This window comes from Dendrobates tinctorius, unplaced genomic scaffold (genome assembly GCF_039654945.1).
Source record: "Dendrobates tinctorius isolate UK_male_01 unplaced genomic scaffold, ASM3965494v1 ptg000074l, whole genome shotgun sequence".
Lineage (NCBI taxonomy): Eukaryota > Metazoa > Chordata > Amphibia > Anura > Dendrobatidae > Dendrobates > Dendrobates tinctorius.
Genome location: NW_027361742.1, coordinates 1,161,733 through 1,176,341, shown reverse-complemented (window position 1 = coordinate 1,176,341; position 14,609 = coordinate 1,161,733). Strand labels below are relative to the sequence as shown.

General features: G+C 46.1%; 1 protein-coding gene across 2 annotated transcripts in view; it reads right to left on the bottom strand.

Moving 5' to 3' along the window:
• LOC141096332 (uncharacterized) overlaps nt 1-14,609 on the bottom strand; it is a 161,956-nt gene that overhangs the window by 146,776 nt on the left and 571 nt on the right. For both annotated transcript variants that reach the window (XM_073582864.1, XM_073582863.1), the window contains exon 2: nt 8,279-8,539. In XM_073582864.1, coding sequence (XP_073438965.1) covers nt 8,279-8,539 — 261 coding nt within the window. The remainder of the gene's footprint in view (nt 1-8,278; nt 8,540-14,609) is intronic.

The following is a 14,609-nucleotide window of genomic DNA, read 5'->3' as shown; positions in this document are numbered from 1 at the left end:
AATTTAATCACTTTTTGACACTGCAGTATTTGTCTCTTTTGGCATCTCAAGTTATACATAAAGTTGCTTTGTTTTTGATACTTCCTGGTATTTGGCTTTGAAATATTTTTATTAATACAATTATGTGCGGATTACATGCATATAGTACCTGCAGATTTTCTGCATCTAAATTCTACGGGAAAAATCTGCACATAAAACTCAACGTACCCGCAAAAGAAATTGTCAAGTTGCAGATTTCAAACATGCACCGCAGGTCAGCATACACAGAGTTAAAAAAAAAAGGAGGCATGAGATTTTTATAAATGCCATCCACTTTGCTTGGATTGGAAGATGCTGCATTTTTTGCTCATGAAAATAAACGGCATGAAAAACTCATCATAGGTAGAGATGAGCGAATTTGTGCGGATTTTGTCCCCAAATCTGATTTTGACATATTTGAGCCATATTCAAACACTATTCGTGCTGAATGTACGCTCACAGCGCACTCAGACACGGAATAGGAGTTCACAGGGAGACAATGAGAACACAGCGCTCAGTGTCTGCTGGATGACAGGCTCTATGATCGCAGCATGCAACCATGCAGTCTGCCATCTAGATATAGCAGAGCTAGACCCGTCGTGGGACAAATGCATTAGCAGCATCTCTGTGGAAAGGTGAGGAATATTGTTGTTTGTTTTTTTATAACTCTTGCAGATGGCGAGGGCATCGAGGAAATGGACGAGGTCGTAAGTATGGTTTAATTAAGATTATTAATGGAGCCTGTGTCATTCTTTTAAGTAAATTACTTTATTCTAAGTGTCTGTGTTTTTATACAATATGACTATGGGGTTAGTAATGGGAGCGTCTTATTGACACTTCTCCATTACTAACCTTGGGGCTTGATGTCACCTGACAATGCAAAGGTGCCAACAACCCCCCAACTATCACAACACTTGCCACTGTTACACAGCAAGTGGGAAGAGCAAGGCTAAGTGCCGGAATTGGCACATCTTAGAGATGCACCTTTTCTGGGGCGGATGAGAGCTGATGTTTTTTTTAAACAGGGGGCAGTATCCATGGACTCTTCCTAGGCTACTAATAACAGCTCACAGCTGTCAGCAAAGATTATGCAGGTTATAAATTATAGGGGACCCCATGTCATTTTGGGGGGGGTCCCCCATTTTAATAATAAGTAAAGGCTAATTATACATCTGTGAGCTGATATTAATAGCCTGGCAAGCTCCATGGGTATTATCCCCTTCTCAAGCTATAAACAGCTGCCCCAGTCGTCGGCTGTCCCTCTGCTGGTTGCGAAAATTAGGCGGGAGCCCACACCATTTTTTTCAGAAAAATAATCTTTTATTACTTAAATAAATGCTCAGTAAGCTGGACACACACTGTACTAATTGTATGTCACTGACATCTGTATATCTACCTATTCTATTTGTATTGTGGTGCAGTGACCACTGTGTCCCCTAGGGGGCGCTGTGTGGGTGTCCCAGGACAGGCATACAGGCATGTACATTGTGGTAATGGAAATAGGATGAATGGAGAAAGGATCGTAAATGACCATTACGTATCACAAGGTGGGTGGCCTTGTGATGGAAGCTGGAATCGCCATTAATCAGCAGATATTCTGCTGAGGGTTTGTTACTCTGTATTAGGGAGAGCTTCCAGGTGGCTGGTGAGATGGGTAGGACCAGTTACCTACAAACCCACCCAGGGGCGTGAGTCTAAAACGCCCATAGTAAGCCTGTATATGTGTGTATACATGGGTGTCTGATATAGGACCTGCAATGAGGTCATAGCCATGTGATCCAGTGGGCGTGGCTACGGACCATATAAGGTGGCCAGGGTAGGTCACATGAGTGAGTGCCTGGATCTGATTGGTCCATGTGGAAAGGTCCCAGAAGGCTGTCATGCTGGAAGGTGGGCTACATTCCTGAAGCACACATGTGGACGCCGCTGACCGTGTGTGGCCTGTGTGTAATAGCCTGTGAGTACTGGACAGTCCCCAGAAGGAAAGAGACGTCAGGACTGAGAAGCAGCCAAGAGGTAACCCGGTCACGGGTGATTAACTGAGAGACTGTAGAACTTGATTGCTGGATAAAGCGCAGCCTGTGTGAACACAGGGCTAAGCGAGCGGAGCTCCACTATGAACATTCGTTTTTGTCTGCTGTAAGACTGTTATCGTTTTCCTCATGCTGCTATGGTTTATGCTGCACAATAAACCGCATGGACTATGTTATATGAAAAATGAGGATGAATGAACTCATGGAGATCAACATCCAACACTGCGGAGACACCATCACATGTTTCTCAATGCAGTGATTCTAGAGCAATGCCCCCATCCCTTATGGGAAATATGCAAAAACATGCAAAACACAAGCCACAGAGACACCATCACATGTTTCTCAACGCAAGCAATGACTAGCCAGGTCTTTCCCCGGGAAGGAACAACCACGGGAAGGGCAGTCTCCAATGAAGGAAACCACCTATGCCAACACATGGTATCCATCCACAGACAGCTGTTTCGGGGTATTGCCCCTCATCAATGTGGAGTAGGAAACTGGCTACTAGCTACTAGCCAGTTTCCTACTCCACACTGATGAGGGGCAATACCCCGAAACTGCTGTCTGTGGATGGATACCATGTTTTGGCATAGGTGGTTTCCTTCATTGGAGACTGCCCTTCCCGTGGTTGTTCCTTCCCGGGGAAAGACCTGGCTAGTCATTGCTTGCGTTGAGAAACATGTGATGGTGTCTCCGCGACTTGTGTTTTGCATATGTTATATGAAAAACCTGTGCCGGACCTGGTCTATCTGCAGCCAAGTGAGTGTTCCCCAATACCCTCAGTGAGCGCTACCTTACAGTATTTACTGTATGTAATCCATCTCTTCTATCCTGTCGGCTCCTGCAGTGATTTTACAGTACACAGATGATGAACTGCTGGCTTTTCTTCTATCTATGTATGTAATACATATATATGTGTGTGTGTGTGTCACAGACATCTACGGTATTTTTCTGACTATAAGATGCACTTTTTTCCCCAAAAATATTGGGGGGAAACTGGGGTGCGACTTATAGTCGGAATGCACTTACAGTTAGCGTGGTAGCAGCAGGAGTCGGGCGATTCTTCCAGTGGTCCAACGCTGCAGGGTGATGGTCTCACTCCCATGCCAGGCTGGTGCGGCAGTTTCAGCGGTCCTCGGTGCTGTGGGGGGCTCTGGCGACATTATGTGAAAGTCCAAAGCCCCCGCAGTTCTATTGCCTTGATGCTGTGGCCTCCAAGAAAATGGCCGCCAATGTGCAGATTGCGATCTCAGATCCGAGATCTCATTGCCGAGATCACAATCTGCGCCTGTGCCACCTCCGGCGGCCATTTTCCCAGAGGCCACAGCACCAAGGCAATAGAAGTGCAGGGGCTCCGGGCTTTCACAAAATGTCACCGGAGCCCCTCGCACCACCTCGCACCGCAGAACCTTCTGCACCAGGCTGGGATGGGAGCGAGATCATCACCCTGCAGTGTCAGACCACCGAAAGAATCGCCTGACTCCTGCTACCAGTGCTGACGATCTCCCCCAGGTAAGATGATTTCAGGATTGTAAGATGGACCCCCATTTCAAGCATTAATTTTTTTTCCCCAGTTTCCTTCTGAAAATTTGGGGTGCATCTTATGGTCCGATGCGTCTTATAGTCCGAAAAATACGGCATATATCTATGTATTCTATGTGTATATATCTATTCTACCTATTCTAGTCTAACCTTGGGTGGCCCTCCCAGGGCTGTGGGGTACTTGGTACCGAGCCAGTGTCAGCGGGATGTGTCACAGCAGCAGTGACCCGGTCCGTGGCCCTGGGCGCCCAATTAATAGGGGAGATTGAATGGTGGAATGTAGTTGATTACATGAATAGATCGTGACGCCACCTGTGGTGTTCAGCAAGTGAGATGTTAAGCCGATGCTGCATGCAGATCCTCTGGGACTGGTGGTGTGTTGCAGCCAAGATGGTGAAGCTCCCCACAGGTGGAGCTGTAGTCCCAGGGCAGTGTAGATGTAGGGGTAGAGGAGAGGCGCAGGCGGTGTAGAAGCTGGTGCCATGGCTTTGACAAAGATCTTTTAGATCGAAACGCGTTGCCGTTGTCCATGTTGGGGCACACATTATGAAGATTTATGTATTTTTATTGAAGGAATAAAGAAAGAATTTTACACGCAGCTGGAACTAATTGCTCTCTCCTGCTTAGAACTTCTAGGCAGGGTTCTCTCCTAAGGCTGGGGTCACACTAACCGACGCAAAATACAGTCAGTATTTTACATGCGTAATACGGATGAATGGCCCCTAAACAGTGCTCCGTATGTCATCCGTAATCAAGGTGTGGTCGCGTATTTTGCGCATGTAAGCATCCGTATGTAATCCGTATTGCGAGATTTTCTCGCAGGCTTGCAAAATGGACATATAATGGAGCCCTATGACAGGGTTTCTAACAGAAACCAAAGAATAGATATAGACACATAGAATGCATTATATATGTATATATATATATATATATATATATATATATATATATATATTCTATGTGTAAATATCTATTCATTCGATTCTTTATTAAAACTGTCAGTGTGAGTTTACTGTATAGCGCACTGAATTGCCGGCTTTGCTAAAAGACACCTGGTGCGTATTTCTCGCAAGTCACATGTGTGGTCCGTGTGTAATCCGTATTTTTTGCGCACCCATAGACTTGCATTGGCGTACTGCGGCCGTAGTACGCTGACAATCGCAGCATGCTGCGAGTGGCACGGACCATAGAATACGGATGAGAAATATACGGCTGGTGCGAGGGACCCCATAGAGAATCATTGGTCCGTGTCTAATGCGTGCTTTTTGCGCCTCTCACTCGGCCGTATTCCTTGCCAGTGTGACCCCGGCCTAACCCACATCCTCTGTTCCCTTTTACTCCTACGTTCCGTACTAGTCTCTCCTTCTTATGGAAGATCAGGTTTCTGTTCAATGTCTTTCTCCTTCTTTCCTTTCCCGTGCCAGCAGACCCAGGTCACTGAGATCTGCAGCAGCACCTCCTTCCTCCTTCCCTCTCCCAGGGATTTTCTCTCCTCACTCCTCTCTCTCTGAATCTCTGAACTGAACTGACTCAAATCCTAAACCTTCCCACGCTTTTATGTATTCTAACTCCACCCGCCTCCCAGCACGTTTCGTGTTCCAAGCAGGGAGCCACCAAAGGTGCTCTGCTACACTGCAAGCAGGGAGCCGCAATGTGGCTTTGCTGAACTACTGTGTTGTGTGGGATGCAGGCGTTGGAGTGTGGTCAGGAGCCTCCAATCTACCTGGATGGTGGGGCACCACACCTCAGGAGAAGGTGCAGTACCTCTGTGGCTACTGAATCCTCAGGGGCGCCACAACCTGTCAGTGTGATATTGCTGTACGAGGAAGATGAATTACCAGCTTTCCAAATGCGATAGGTGTGTAAAAATCGGACAGCACTCGCATGGTCTGAGTGCTGTGTGATATTTTTCCTCGCACCCATTGACTTCTATTGCGAGAAGCGATCAGATTTCCAATTACAATTGCAGCATGCTGCGATTTTTTTTCCAGTCCGATTGTGATCCGATCTGAGCTGGAAAAAAAACACAGATGAACACACAATAATAGAACAACACTGGTCCGAATGCAATCCGATTTTTCATCGGATTGCATTTGTCAGATTTCATCGCAAGTGGGAATGAGCCCTTACTCTGAAACACTGAAAATGAAGGCCAGTGACTACTGTCCCCACCTAGACTGACAGCAGCAGGCTCCCTTAGAGGGCAATATTTGTTCTGATGTCTAATACAAAGTGGATGTCCAGCTTAGAAAAATCTACACGTATTTGTGCAATTATGGGGCTTCTCGTCAATAGGTTGTAGGTATTACTTTTCCAAACTCACTTCAGCATTTTCAGACATATACAAGAAGTATATGAAATATCTTTGATTTGAAATTCCACATAGTCATGGTTTCTCTTTTTCTATAAAGTTCCTATAGCTATAGACAACATTTCTAACAATAACATGAAATAAGATATTGGTTTCATTTACTGTCACCAGACTTCACAATATAAACTGCAGCAGCTTTAAATATCCACATAATGGCTGTATATTCCTAACACTAAAGTGAGCATGAAATGCTCATCATAAACGAGTTGGCCACCACTCGGGCGACCCCCTCTCAATTGCTATATTCCACCTTATGAAATAACAACAGTCTATACTCACCTCCAGTGCAGGCACTACTCTAGTAATGTTAGCACTGGCTTTCCCTGGGCTTGCACGGCGTTATGTCACACAAGCCCTGCAACCAAGCACTCTCACTTCCTTCAGAAATAACTGACATCCAGTGAAAGCCAGAGAGCAGCAGCAGTTCTCACTTCTTTGGGGCTGCTGGGCTTGCGTGACAAAAGGTATTTGAGATTCCTCGCAGCTCCACTGCCCATCACCAATGTATTAGACATAACCCAAACCTCATTTTACAACCCCTGTGGCCCCTTCCTATACCCTCATGAATTGAATAACGACAGATACACATACTGTTTGGATAATTTGGCCACAGCAGCCCTTTATTAACATATAAACAAACGTTTTACAGTAGTTAACAACCTGTAGGGGCGGTCCTCAAAGCCCCAAAACCAAAATTCCACGATGTTATTATACCAACATGGCCCCCAGGTCGAGTCTTGCCTCCAGCCATAAAGCACCAGCTCAGAGGCACCAAAAAACAACCCGCCTGGCCATGAACCATTATCATATCCAAGTCCCCTTTATCCCTTCTTCGGGATGCCTCAAATATCCGTCCACATAGGCCCACACTGGAGGGAGTCCAGGACCTCTTCCAATCCCCCCCCCCCAGAGCGTCCAGCCTCACCAACTTCGAGGACCACCCCCACGCCACACTGCCGTGACAGAAAACATACAAGAAAGTGCTATTATCACGTAGTAAAATACCTTAATTGTTCAACACGGTACAACTAAATTACGAAATCCAGGAAACAGCCCACATACCCAAAGCCCCAACATACCGGGAGGGTGGGTGGGAGATTCCTACAATTAATGATGGGTACCTAAAATGGTTGCCCCTGTAAGATGGCTCCCCCTATTTGTACCCATGTCCCCTGACCCCTCCCCCCCTTTACTGACCCTCCCCTTTAATAAACCCAGCCCCGCTCAGCACAACTCACTAAATTAACCCCTTACACTACACCTCCCAAACTAACAACTGCAGCTTCTTCTGTCCCCCTCAAATTTGTCATGATGGCCTCTCTTTCATGGCCTTTGGCCTAGTACGGCCTCACTTGATGAGGCCCAAGAGAGCCAATGCCATCTTAGCTGTAATGGTGCCAGCACCGAAGGCGAGTATAGGCTGTTGTTATTTTATAAGGAGGAACATAGCACTTGCGAAGGGGTTGTCTGAGTAGTGGATAACCTCTTTAATATTAGCCATAAAAACTTTAAAAAATATTATTCAACCATTCTAATATGGAATTTATTTCTCAACGCGATCAGGTTAGATGCCTCAAGTCTCACCAGATCACGCTGAAAATGCCTGTTTTGATCTTCTCTTCTCTGGGGACGTTTGCGTTGCCAATCATAAGAAGGGAGCGTCATAGAGGGGAAAATGTAAGTGCTCCACAGGAGCAATCTCCGTTACAGCTACTCGGTTGAAGAGGAAATTTGCATATTGAGCCCCCTAATTTTCAGGAACCACTATCTCAACAAAGCAGTGGAGAAAAAAAAGTTTTTAAATTGGTACTTAAGCCACTTTTTAGTTTGCTGTACAGTTTCATAATAAAACATTTTAGTGAAAGATCCTCTATAATACACAACATTTTGTAGAAAAACTCCACTACCCAAGTCAAAAACAGATGAAGCAAAGGTCCTTCCTTTCCATTTCCCATGCCTTTTAAATCGTGGCGCAAAAAATCACTGGCAACTGAAGAGGCTTTTTTCCAAACCGTTGCATATATATATATATAGTGCTCAAAAAATAAAGGGAACACAAACAGACTTTTGCAAATAGAATAGTGTTCCCTTTATTTTTTTGAGCAGTATATGACACCTCCTGTATGAGATTTGTTGCAGACATTTTGCAGCTTAGGATTTGTTCCATTCATGGGTTATTGCAGCATGTGCTTGAATTTCTGCAATCTCCATTAAGATGAATGGGAATGCAACATACCTGCAGAATGTGAGTCTACTCCAATATTCACTGGGTTAACCATACCTAAACTATAAAAAAAAGAGAGAATATAGATACCTGTGCGCGTCAGATGTGGAGAGAGGGCTCTGCTGCTGCACTCTGTCCCAATGGACTCCACAGTCACAGAATAGACTTGTCCACACTGTATACCGCGAACAATACATGTAGTGTCTACTGTGCTACAGTAACCTACATCCCCATTGTGTGCACTGACGGAGGCTGTATAATTCACTCCACCGAGGGCTGCGTCCCAGGACACCACCGTGTGGTCTGCCCCACAATGATACTGTAAATCTATATTACTTGCAACACATGGCTCTGTGAAAAGAAAGGGAAAAGTCATGCAAATGTAAAATGTACAGTTGCGTCAGGTCTCTATCAATAATTACAATAAAAACTTCTTTAAACTAAAGCAAAAGTTCACTTTTATGATTGATAGTTGTTACCAATAAACTATACTAATTTGTGATATATCCCTATTACTTATTTTCTTATTGCGGCACGTTAAAGAGCCTGCTGGAGGCAACACAGAAACAGTCTTGTCTTTTGGGCTCACTCATAACGCGCCCCAGAGGCCGTAAGATATTCGGTACCGGGCCGGTCGTCTTAAAGGGATATGTCACAGTGGCAGTGACCCGGTCCATGGCCCCAGGCGGTCATGTAAAATGGCAGTATTGAATAGGGATAAAGTTTATGTAGTGATTCGTGACACCAGTTGGAGTGTTCGACTGTAGGATAGCCAGCACTGCAGACGATCCCTGGGGGAGTAGATGGTGATGGCAGTGCAGATGTTTAACCCTCTCCAACCAGGGCTGACCCCCAGATATTGTGATGGAAGTAGAAGGCACAGAGTAATAATGCAGGAGACAAGGAAAGTCACTTTATCATTTACTTTAGTTAAGATGCAGCTCAGAGGAGAAATTACAACTCTCACCAGGTTTACAGTCTGATCCGCAGAATGGGAGTTATCCTTCTCTCTGCTGTGACTCTGTGTAAGCTTCCTGCTATTCTAATGGGACCAAGGCTTCCCGGAGTTTGGATCTTCCAGTATAGCCACTACTCACTGTGTTTTCCTCCTCTGGCAGCTTGCAGCTTGGATCCTGTGTGAAGCTCAAGTTCCCTCTTGCACAATCCTTCACTGATCCTAGTTTGCTGCAGTCTTCCCGGGGAAAACACTCTGCTGTTGGTTGTATAAACCCACACAGTCTCTCAGCTTACCACCCCGCTCTGAAAGCATGGATGGCCTAGGGGCTGACTCCCTGATTCTTCTTAGCTTTACTCCTGGAGGGAGCACATGTCATGGCTTCCAGGAGCGGTCTCTATCTTCCTCCACCTTCTTCCTCATTGAAAACAACAAATCGACTCCTCCCCCTCCCAGTTAGGGTATGTCTGCAAAGCTCTAAGCTTCAGACAAGTCAGGGAGTGAGGTAAATTGTGTGTGTGTGTGTGTGTTGTGGTCTCTAGCAGAGTAAGCATAACTCCCATTGCTTACAAAACACATGCAAAACAGTACATATTTAACCCTTTTGTGGCGGTAAACACTGCACTCACACCAGCGTATACATCGGACGAGTGCCATCAATGGGGCAGTGCTGATGCAAATTTTTACCACTGGCTGAATTTGTCTGTGAAAAAAACTGCAGCATGCTATGATTTCACATTGAAATCGGATGTCACACACCCATTGAAGTCTATTGCTGCGTGGAAAGCATTGGACTGCACTCGGATGACATCTGAGTGCAGTCCAATTTCAGCGGACTCACAGGATAGAGAAATCTTGTTCTCCATCTTTTCATCCACACATTGTGCTCAGATTCTCTCATCCGCCAGATCGGATCACACTATGCTGACACTCAGATCATGCTCTCATTACAGTTGGATCAGAATGTCATTTGTATAATTGGCCTGATTCTCTGGATGAGAGAATCTATGGCCGCCTGACCGTAACCTTAAATTATATGTTTAATGAAACGTCAGATCGTTTTAGAGAAGAATATTACTTGCAATCATGCAGCCAGTCTCTGATTCATGCTGCCCGCAGTTTGGGCAGCATGAATCAGGAGACAGGTTTCTTTAAGGCTAAATTTACACAAGTGTAGCAAAACAACATCCAAGTTACATCCAGAAAACTTGAACGATATCTTTCTCATTTAATCTGTGTGAAATTTGTTTTTGTACAGCAATAGTTATTTATTCATTATTTTTAAGTGTTTCTGTGTCAAATCATTGCAATGTATATGGAAAAATTAGATGCTACTTGGTGGCTCTATATAAAATCTGATTTTTTTGTGCACCCATAGACTTAAACGGGCGAGTCTCCTCCATCATATGGATGTGTATGTTGCATTTTTTTCATGCATAGGTTGGGTCTGTGGAACAAAATAGCTCATCTGCATTACCTCATTAAATAATATTCAGCATAGAGGGAAACAGAGTCAGATCAGCAGTTAAGTTGTAAAGATAAGCAAGGTATAAACCAGGGCCGGACTGAGACCAAAAAGCAGTTCTGGCACAAAAAAATTCACCAGCCCACATACAATGAATGTCCTCACCTAAATCGTAGAACACTGGCAGGATGTGACAGCTTTTGCTTTAGCTCACACACGTGTCTCACACACACACGTATCACACAGCTCACACAAGTAGCTCACACACAGCTCACACACATACACAGCTCACACATATCACACAGCTCACGCTCACACACACACGTATCACACAGCTCACACAAGTAGCTCACACACAGCTCACACACATACACAGCTCACACATATCACACAGCTCACGCACACACACATGTATCACACAGCTCACACAAGTAGCTCACAGCTCACACGTATCACACAGCTCACGCTCACACACACACGTATCACACAGCTCACACAAGTAGCTCACACACATACACAGCTCACACATATCACACAGCTCACGCACACACACATGTATCACACAGCTCACACAAGTAGCTCACACGTATCACACAGCTCACGCTCACACACACACACGTATCACACAGCTCACACACAGCTCACACACATACACAGCTCACACATATCACACAGCTCACGCTCACACACACACGTATCACACAGCTCACACAAGTAGCTCACACACAGCTCACACACATACACAGCTCACACATATCACACAGCTCACGCTCACACACACACGTATCACACAGCTCACACACATACACAGCTCACATATCACACAGCTCACGCTCACACACACATGTATCACACAGCTCACACAAGTAGCTCACAGCTCACACACATACACAGCTCACACGTATCACACAGCTCACGCTCACACACACACGTATCACACAGCTCACACAAGCTCACACACAGCTCACACACATACACAGCTCACACGTATCACACAGCTCACGCTCACACACACACGTATCACACAGCTCACACAAGTAGCTCACACACAGCTCACACACATACACAGCTCACACATATCACACAGCTCACGCTCACACACACACGTATCACACAGCTCACACAAGTAGCTCACACACAGCTCACACACATACACAGCTCACACATATCACACAGCTCACGCACACACACATGTATCACACAGCTCACACAAGTAGCTCACAGCTCACACGTATCACACAGCTCACGCTCACACACACACGTATCACACAGCTCACACAAGTAGCTCACACACATACACAGCTCACACATATCACACAGCTCACGCACACACACATGTATCACACAGCTCACACAAGTAGCTCACACGTATCACACAGCTCACGCTCACACACACACACGTATCACACAGCTCACACACAGCTCACACACATACACAGCTCACACATATCACACAGCTCACGCTCACACACACACGTATCACACAGCTCACACAAGTAGCTCACACACAGCTCACACACATACACAGCTCACACATATCACACAGCTCACGCTCACACACACACGTATCACACAGCTCACACACATACACAGCTCACATATCACACAGCTCACGCTCACACACACATGTATCACACAGCTCACACAAGTAGCTCACAGCTCACACACATACACAGCTCACACGTATCACACAGCTCACGCTCACACACACACGTATCACACAGCTCACACAAGCTCACACACAGCTCACACACATACACAGCTCACACGTATCACACAGCTCACGCTCACACACACACGTATCACACAGCTCACACAAGTAGCTCACACACAGCTCACACACAAACACAGCTCACATGTATCACACACGCATGTATCACACAGCTCACACACACGTATCACACACGTATCACACACACAGCACACAGCTAATACACACACAGCTCACACACCCACAGCTCACACACACAGCTCACACACCCACAGCTCACACACACACACACACACACACACACACACACGTAGCTCACACACATGTATCACACAGCACACACACAGCTAACGCTCACACATATAGCTCATGCTCACACACAGCACACGCATTTATCACACAGCTCACACGTTCACACACAAGTAGCTCATGTTCACACATGAACACAGCTCACGCACACACACAGCTCACACACACACACACCCATGTATCACACAGCTCACACACACAAGTAGCTCACACGCATGTATCACACAGTTCACACATAGCTCAGACTCACACCTAACGCTCACATACGCAGCTCACACATGCATGTATCACACGGCTCACACACACTTGTATCACACAGCTCACACACGCAGCTCAGACACGCATGTATCACACGGCTCACACACAAGTAGCTCACACACACACGTATCACACAGCCTCACACATACATACACAGCCTCAAACACACATACACAGCCTCACACATACACATAGCCGCACACAACCTCACACATATACATAGCCTCACACACATGCACACACAGCCTGACACAAACACACAGCCTCACACACACATACATACAGCCTCATACACAGCCTCAAACACACATTCACAGTCTCACACACATAGCCTCACACATACACACAGTCACACACACAGCCTCACACACACACATACACACAGCCTCACACACTCATAGCCTCACACACAGTCTCATACACACTCTCTGTGGTACAGGGGAGGCTGGTGTCCACTTGCTCTTCATCTTCTCCTTCTCACAGCAGCACTGTCCAGCACATCCCCTGGTCTCTCCTCTCTACAGGGATAGCAGATGAGAGCAGGGAGAAGCTGTCACCTGCTGACAGGAGCTTATCTCTCCCTGGGAGCAGCCACCTATGCTGACCTTATGCTGACGTTTCATCTTGATTGCTCCTTCAGAGCGAGCTGCACAGGAGGACAGGAGCTAGGGCCAATGAGCGGCATCCGGGGCTCTGGCAAAACGTTCAGGGCAAGAGCTTTCACATTAGCGACGCCCTGGGCCCTGAAGGAGAGCAGAGAGGCGTCCTGTGCCCGCCCCGGGCGGCCTTTTCAAATTTCTGACCTGGGCCCTGTGTGCGCGCACTCCCCTGCTTGCCTGCACTGAGGAGGGCCGCGGCCAAGCTCAAACACTGACTGGGGCCGCTGCGGCCCTTATCAGCGCATGCACCAACAGAGTGCGAGCGCACACAGGGCCTAGTCAGAAGTTTTAAAGGGCCAGCGGCCCATTTTGTAGTTCAGAGCCGCCGGCCCACCGGGAATCTGCCCGGTTCGACAGATTATCAATCCAGGCCTGGATCCATATCTGCCTCCTACTGACTCTAAGCTAAAACTGATGTGCTTTGTGCCAGTTGGTGGGTGTATACTGCTGAGAAGGAGCCATGTTCCTTTTTTTTTGCATAGTGCCAGCCTTCTAGTGACAGCAGCATACACCCATGGTTACCTGTGTCCCCCAATGAAGCGATAAAGAAAAATGGTCATGTCTCTATGGTCATGACAGACACTCGATCTTTCACTGTGGTCACCACGCTGCTTCTCTTCCTGTCAGGCGGACTAGCTGAGTTTGTCTCTTTACTATCTGCACTAAAACTTATAGTATATACGGTCATGCCCAAACATTTTGAGACTGACACAAACTTTGGATTTCACATTTTGATTCGTCAGTGTTTTTTAATCTTTTAGTCGAATGTTTCTATGGTTACAATTGCCAGTATTTCATGCGTTTTTACACTTTTATTAATAAATATATCAAGTTTATGCAATGACTCATTATTTACAGGGTTGATCCTCACTTTTCAATCCTTCTACGCCCTGACATGGTGGATCACAGAAGTTGTGATATACTCCAAGCACTGATTAAACAAGAATGGGCAGTCATCAGTCAGGATTTGGCCCACGAGATGATATCCAGTATGTCAGGGCGAATTATAGAATTCTAGAAAAATAAGGGTCAAAGCTGTAAATTTTGAGTCTTTGCATAAATTG